This window comes from Alligator sinensis, unplaced genomic scaffold, assembly GCF_000455745.1.
Source record: "Alligator sinensis unplaced genomic scaffold, ASM45574v1 scaffold1628_1, whole genome shotgun sequence".
In the NCBI taxonomy this organism is placed as follows: Eukaryota; Metazoa; Chordata; order Crocodylia; family Alligatoridae; genus Alligator; species Alligator sinensis.
In genome coordinates, this window is record NW_005843743.1 from 14869 (window position 1) to 21947 (window position 7079).

At 47.8% G+C, this 7079-nt stretch overlaps 2 protein-coding genes across 2 annotated transcripts in view; both read left to right on the forward strand.

Moving 5' to 3' along the window:
* Positions 1–1618, forward strand: part of LOC102384263 (zinc transporter ZIP2-like) — a 9444-nt gene extending 7826 nt beyond the window's left edge. Inside the window, exons 4-5 of the mRNA XM_025195695.1 lie at positions 126–194; positions 745–1618. Of these exons, the coding sequence (XP_025051480.1) occupies positions 126–194; positions 745–1344 (669 nt within the window). The 3' untranslated portion in view covers positions 1345–1618. The remainder of the gene's footprint in view (positions 1–125; positions 195–744) is intronic.
* A 4507-nt stretch (positions 1619–6125) lies between these two features.
* Positions 6126–7079, forward strand: LOC102384500 (olfactory receptor 1020-like). Its single transcript, XM_006039110.1, has one exon. It carries the CDS (start codon positions 6126–6128, stop codon positions 7077–7079), a length of 954 nt encoding a protein of 317 aa, XP_006039172.1.

Consider the following 7079-nt stretch of genomic DNA (forward strand, 5'->3'; position numbering starts at 1 on the left):
CAGGGTGCAGCAGGAACCTGGGTGCCGGTGTGCAAACCAGAGGGCTGCTATGTACAATTGAGGTCTAAGAAACGTGGCCTTCCTCCCCTCCCCTAGCACTGTCTAATGCTTTTCTTTGCCTACAGGTTAGTCCTAGCCAGAACGTCACAGGGAGCGCAAACAGTTCGTCTGGGGCTGATGATGGCAAAGCTGAGGTGAGGGCCCAGAAGCACCCCTGTGCCAGACAGTGGAAGAAAGAGCGATGGCTGGAGACAGGATGCGAGAGGGGACGTTTGGGAGGGGAATGACTGGTCCCCGATCAGACCTCTGCTCCCCATGCTGTGAATAGAGCCCAGGAGCCTCGGTTTCTAGCCCTTCCCTCCCCCCGTGTCCCACTTGGCCCGCTTCTCTACTGGAGCCAGGGAGCCCTGGCTTATAGCCCCCTCCTGTTAGAGCAAGGGGGCTGGGACCCAAAACTCCTGGGTTTTACCCTTCGGTCAAAGGAAGGTGCAGGGTTTAGTAAGGGTCTAACTCACTAGACCTCATTCCACTCTCGGCTCTAGGGATGGACCCCGGAGTCCTGGCTTTCAGCCTCCCAGTTGTAAAGAGTAGACCTCGTTTTCCTAACTAGTTCTGTTTTTAGCATATATGCTCTGTAAGATATGGGAGGTTGTGGAGAGGCTTGTATGCAAATATCCCTCTAATCCAGTATGTCTTTCCCTCTCTCTCTTGGCATCTCCTCATCCCTCTCCCCCTACTTCGTAGCTGGATTACCCTTTTGGGGAGCTCATCATCTCCTGTGGCTTCTTCCTGGTCTTCCTCATCGAGAGCCTGGTGGTTCACTGCTGCCCTTCAGCCACTCATTCCCATGGAGCTGCAGCATCCGACAAAGACCCCAAGGACAGCGCCCTATCACCCAGCTCCTTCCGGGCCCTGGTGCTCTTCGTCTCGCTCTCCTTCCACTCTGTTTTCGAGGGGCTGGCTGTTGGGGTGCAGCGGGACAAAACAGAAGTGCTGCAGCTCTGTGGAGCTGTTCTGGTCCACAAGGCCATCGTGGTCTTCAGCCTGGCCCTCAAGCTAGTGCAGAGCGGCACTCGGGCCCGCTGGAGGCTGGTCTACTTGGTGCTTTTTGCCCTTATGTCCCCTGCTGGCATTGCTGTGGGCATTGGGGTCTCGTTTTCTGGGGGGGATGCCAGCAGCCTGGCCAGGGCTGTACTGGAGGGGGTGGCAGCTGGGACTTTTCTCTATGTCACCTTCATAGAGATCCTGCCCCATGAACTGCACTCCTCAGAGGCTCCGCTGGCCAAATTCTTCTTCATTGGCATTGGCTTCACATTCATGGCTGTCATTGCCATATGGGCCTGATGATGGGGGAAGGCCAAGAAATGGGATGGGGGGCCTTTCCTCCTGGCAGGGAGGCATGGGGATGCCAGCTTGTGGGTGGGGGAGCTAGCTACCTGGCTCCAAAGGGTGGGGAATAGGGCACAGGGTGCTAGTTCTGTCCCCAGGGTAGGGAGACTAGTCAGTGTGGGGTGTGGGGAGAGGTACCCCCTAGCCAGTGAGGGGTGTGGGGGACGTGGCTTATGAGGACAGGCTGAGGGAACTGCATTTATTTAGTCTGGAGAAGAGAAGACTTGGAGAGGATTTGAAAGCAGCCTTCAACTACCTGAAGGGGGTTTGAAAGAGAATGGAGCTGGATTGTTCTCGGTGGTGGCAGACGACAGGACAAGGAGCAATGGGCTCAAATTGCAGCAAGAGAAGTTGAGGTTAGACATTAGGAAGAATTTTCTTACTAGGAGGGTAGTAAAACACTGGAACGGGGTACCCAGAGAGGTGGTGGAAGCTCCATCCTTGGAGGTTTTCAAAACCTGGCTAGACAAAGCCTCAGCTGGGATGATGTAGTTGGGGCTGGTCCTGCTTTGAGCAGGGGGCTGGACTAGAGGTGACCTCCTGCCAACCCTAATTTTCTATGACTCTATAATTGTGGTACGTTTCTATGCATGCCTCAGTTTCCTTTTCTCAATGTTTTGCACTTAACACTGGGAAGGAATGGGATAATATTCACCATGGACATGGAGTAGGGGGTAAGAGGTTAGTTTCTGTGGGTAGCTGTTGAGGCTGGTAGAGCATGTCCAACAAGTATCGAATAGATCAGTTTACATGTGGAAAAACACCTGTCCCATTCAGACAAGGTTCCTTGGGTGAATTTGATATCTTTTATTAGACCAGCCCAAATGGTTGGAGAATAGTTATTAAGTAAGCTTTCAGGTTCAAAAACCCTTCGTCAGGCTAAGGAAGCTTCATCAGTTGGTATGTGCTCTTCTTGGATGTCCCATTCAGTGCATTTGAGGGTGATGTCTGCAGGAGATGGATCAAAGACATCCAGTGTGGGAAAACTGAGCTGAAAGGGGGTCATGCCTTAGACCTTGGGACTCAAACTAAGATAGTATGACCCAAAAAGGGACGCAGCTGCGTCGGCCTGGACAGTGGACATGTCTTATTGACGAGGACTTTGCTTAGACTTGACTTAGCAACCTTGGAACAGGATCACACTTAACACATGCTGACTGGGTTGAGAAGGGCTCCTTGCCTCGCTGCATTTCACCTCTGGTTTTGCCAGTTCCTGTTAAAGAATGAAACCCCAGTTACGTCCTACAGCTGCTTGAGCTTATCTGTAGAGCTACAGAGGCAGCGACGGGGCCAAGTGAGCCCAAGGAGACATGGGCTCACCTTCACTAGACTCCACACCTGGGCTGTGTCCCTGGATAACCTGAAAGGCTGCCAAGAGACACACTGATATTTACTGCAAAAATTAAAATTGGCATTAAAAAAAATGAAATATGCATTTTTTGTTTCCTTCAGTAAAAAAAATACAGCTTTGCTTTGAAAATATCCTTTCTGTTTTAAATTGGATGTTTGCACCTTTTTTGTTTAAAAAAAAAAGATATAAAATAAAGGAAAAGAACACCCACTTACTTGAGCTTCTAGTTTTTTCCCCAATTTTTCAAATGGGAACAAGTAAATAGGGATATGAGGGTTTTTTCCTCTGCTTTTCACCTCTGGTTGAAGGTGCTAAGGTGCCTTCCTCATAATAGCACCTTATAAAGATGCTAAACTTATACCCTTTATTGCCTCTCATATCAATGGGGAAAAAAAGGAGAAAGGATAATAATTAAAAAACCCTGAAAGTAAAAATTCCCTCACCATCTTAGGGTGAAAAATATTGACCTTCTACCTCATTCTTTATATTTTTAGTTTCAAAGCTTTTTTTTGAAACTTGAAACTTTACTGGAAAATGCTGTTTTTAATGATTTTTTTATTTGTTCAGAAGTCCCACATTTCAATATAACATATTTCTTGGGCCACAAAATACATTGCATGTCAGTCCAGAGAGGAGTTAGTGTAGATAGATAGGTCTTTTAGAGAAAAGCTGAAATTTTTCAGAGCTACCTAAGGGATTTTGTCATGCAACTCCCCTTAGTTTAATAAAAAAATCCATTGATGTACAATGGCAGATGATCTGACTGTAACAATTTCTACCCGGTCTCATAACTTTGCAATTCTAGGATGCAGGGAGAGACTCAGATGGATAAAAGGGATGCAGATTTCAGAGGATTCGTCTCAGATCTGTCTACATGAATTATCCTTGTAATTTGGAGGAAGATTCCCGTTTACTAGCTGACCCCGGTAGTGTAACAAGAGGTGGGCAACTAGGGCACCAGCCTCAGGTGCCTAGAGCGAGGGGGCACAAGAATGGCAGCCACTGCTGCTGGCACCCAAGGCACAGACCCTGGTTGTTAAGTCTCTGGCTGGCACATCTAAACATTCAAAAACCTGTCTGTGCCTCTATCTTGGCAAGACTTAAGGGCACAAATGTAGAGTCATTTAAAGCGTTCCTGAGAAAGAGCCTTGCTAAATAAAGATCAGTGTGTAAAGTGTATTTCTCCCTCTAAAAAAAAAAAAGAAGAATTGTCTTCTTGACGTTCAATCTGTTGAAGCTCTGCTCACTAATACAGCACTCAAGAAACAACTCTTCTGGAAATCACTTGAAACAATGTCTGCAAAGCACCGAGAACTGATGCGTGACTCCCCAGGGAGACCACTGCAATATCTATGCCAGCCCTGCACTTGCTTAGCCAGGCTTTCAGCTATTAGTACAACACAGCACTCGGTGGCTGATGGGCTGTGTCGGGAGATGCTCCTTTCCCACCAGGATGGGGTTGCAGAAGTGCAGAGGCGATTCTTTGATGGGAGACAGCAATGCCTCCCTGTCAGGTAAGGTTATTTTTGCTAAAAAGAAAAAAAGGCGAGGGTTCAAGATTGCACTGCGGGTCAGTTTTCTTACATAGGAATGTATGTGCCAGACCAGTTGCTGGTGTATATAATTAGCATGCTCACCTCTACTGCCCTTGATCAGACCAATGGGGTATCTAGCCTAATATCCTCTCTCCCTTGCCCGCCCAAGTCTGTTGGCCCAATGGGTCTGTCAGCCCAACATCTCCTTTTGCCTGACACCCTCTATTAGATAGCTGGACCCATCTAACACAGTAGCCCTGCTATGTTAAATGTCCTCTATCCCTTCATTTCCAGTCAGAGCAGTGGAGTCAGAACCATGGCTCTACCTGATATAATATATCCTTTCCTTTTGGCTCTAAATCAAATCAATGGGCCAGGCTAGGGCAATATTTCCCAACCTGCCAATCAAGCTTTAACCAATGTTTCCACCTAGCTTGGTATTCTCTCCCAGCCTCAAGGTTGGGACCCTGGGACTGAGTCACAAAAGAGCAGTGGGGAGGAGGAAGATAAGCTCACCTTTTGCATTAAGTTTTTCAGAGATTGGATCAGGGTGGAAAAGACTCACATTTAGGCACCTAAGTCCACTTCGGTGTTTAATAGGTGGAATATACAAAAAACTAGAACTCTTGGTTCCAAAATGGTTATTAGACCAACTGGAAAATGGCAAGAAAATTGTCCTTTTCTGCAAGCTTTCGGGATCAAAGTCCCTTCGTCAGGCTCTGGGAAAAGTGTAGATGGTACAGGAGGGTAAAAAGTCCCCATAGGTAGGAAATCAACTTCAGAGGGAGCTGAAGATGGAAGCCTGTCCTTCTGGGTCCATGAGAGCGTCTTTGTGAGCTGTGTTGAGTAGCTCTTTGATGTGTTGATCAGGTAGAAGTCCTTCCCTGGAGGTGTCAGATGGGAGGCAGGGAAGTAAAAATACTTCCTTGTAGTTCTGCAATGAAGTTTAAAATCCAAAATTGGCTGAAATTCAGCATCTTCCATGTTTCAGGGGTGTACTTGGTAGCCGTGTTAATAGGTGGAATAGAATCTGACCCTTATTTTCTGAATCATAGTTAAGCATAGGTGACAGAAATAAAAGACTCAGGCATACAAGGCACTTTTAGGGTCCAAAGTGGGGTTTTGTCAGGATCAGAGTTTTGACCTGGGTGCCTATGTTCCTTCTCAGACCTGCGCTAGGCTCTTAAGCCCCAAGTAGGTTTTTTCAAAAACATGTCATCTGCTGAGTTCTCTTGCTTTCAGTGAGAGATGTGAAAGTCCCACTTGGGTACCTTTGTGAATGTGACCGCATAGAGCAGTGGTTCTCAGCTTTTTTGCATTCAGTGCACCTCTGGTTAGACTCGAGGCTCCCTTGCATAGATGTGAAGCATCCCTGGGAAAGTGCTAGATCTTAGTTTTCACATTTTTTTTTTTTTGCCTACAGAAAAATAAGAGTGGGGGGGGGAGTTTCTGTTGCAAAGAGCTCAGACAGAGCACAACAATGGATTTGTATTTGTAATCTCTGGGTTTATCTTGTGAATCATGTGTGCAAACCTAAGTGCTAATATTGTATGATACCTTGCAACAACCTGGGGTGCCTTAAGATCCTTTCAAAGGTATCTTGGCTGTGCTTATTGGTGCACACTCAGTGCTTCTCTAACGCAACTGCCTTGTCTCTTTTCTGGCATTTATAGTGGGAGGCAGTGAGTGGATCATCCTTCACAGTGGTTCTCCTAGGTTTGGTTCTGAGATGGTGTAGGTGTGTATTAAGTGACCTGTCTAATCCTGCATAGTGACTCTGTTTAGGTCCCCCCTTACCCCAGTCTTGGTTTAGTGCTATAAGCATTGAGTCATCTTTACTCTCCTTCTAGATGAATGACCCTCTGGGATGCGCCAGGAGGGAGAATGGCACCATGGCGACGGTGACAAAATTTATACTCTTGGGCCTTTCTAGCCGCTTGGAAGACCAGTTCATCCTCTTTGGATTCTTCACAGTCTTCTACCTGATGACCCTGGTGGGAAACCTACTTATCTTAGTGATGATCAGCATGGACTCCAGGCTCCACACGCCCATGTATTTCTTCCTGGGCAATCTGTCAGTGGTGGACATAGGCTACACCACCTCCACGGTGCCCAAGATGCTGGTGAACTACCTGTCACAGGACAAGTCCATCTCGCTTCCTGGCTGCCTCACTCAGATGTACTTCTTCATTTCCTTTGGGGGGATCGAGTGCCTGCTGCTGGGGGTCATGGCGTATGACCGCTATGCTGCCATCTGCCACCCGCTGCGCTATGGTGTTCTGATGAGCCAAAGGGCATGCTCTTGTCTGGCTGCAGCTGCCTGGGCCATTGGCTTGGCCAACTCGGCTGTGCACTTGGGTCTGATGTTCCGCTTGTCCTTCTGTCATGACAACGTCATCCGCCACTTTTTCTGTGACATCCCCCCGCTTTTCCAGCTCTCCTGCTCTGACACGCGGATCAATCAGATTGTCACTTTTGCTGTGGGAGGTGCTGTCATCATGGGCTCCTTCTTGGTGACTCTTCTGTCCTACATCTACATTGTTCTGGCCATCCTCAAGATCCGCACCAAGGAAGGACGCCTCAAGGCCTTTTCCACCTGCACCTCCCACCTGGCTGCGGTCAACCTTTATTTTGGCACCATTATCTTCACCTACATCCGTCCCAATTCCAGCTACTCCCAAGAGCAGGATCGGGCTCTGCCTGTGCTCTATGGCATCATCACCCCCATGTTAAATCCTATTATCTATAGCCTGAGAAACAAGGAGGTGAAGGGGGCTCTCCAGAAAGCCTTAGGAAGGAGCTAG

Coding starts and splice junctions, on each gene's coding strand:
- LOC102384500 (XM_006039110.1), top strand. CDS start 6,126: ATGAATGACCCTCTGGGATGCGCCAGGAGGGAGAATGGCACCATGGCG.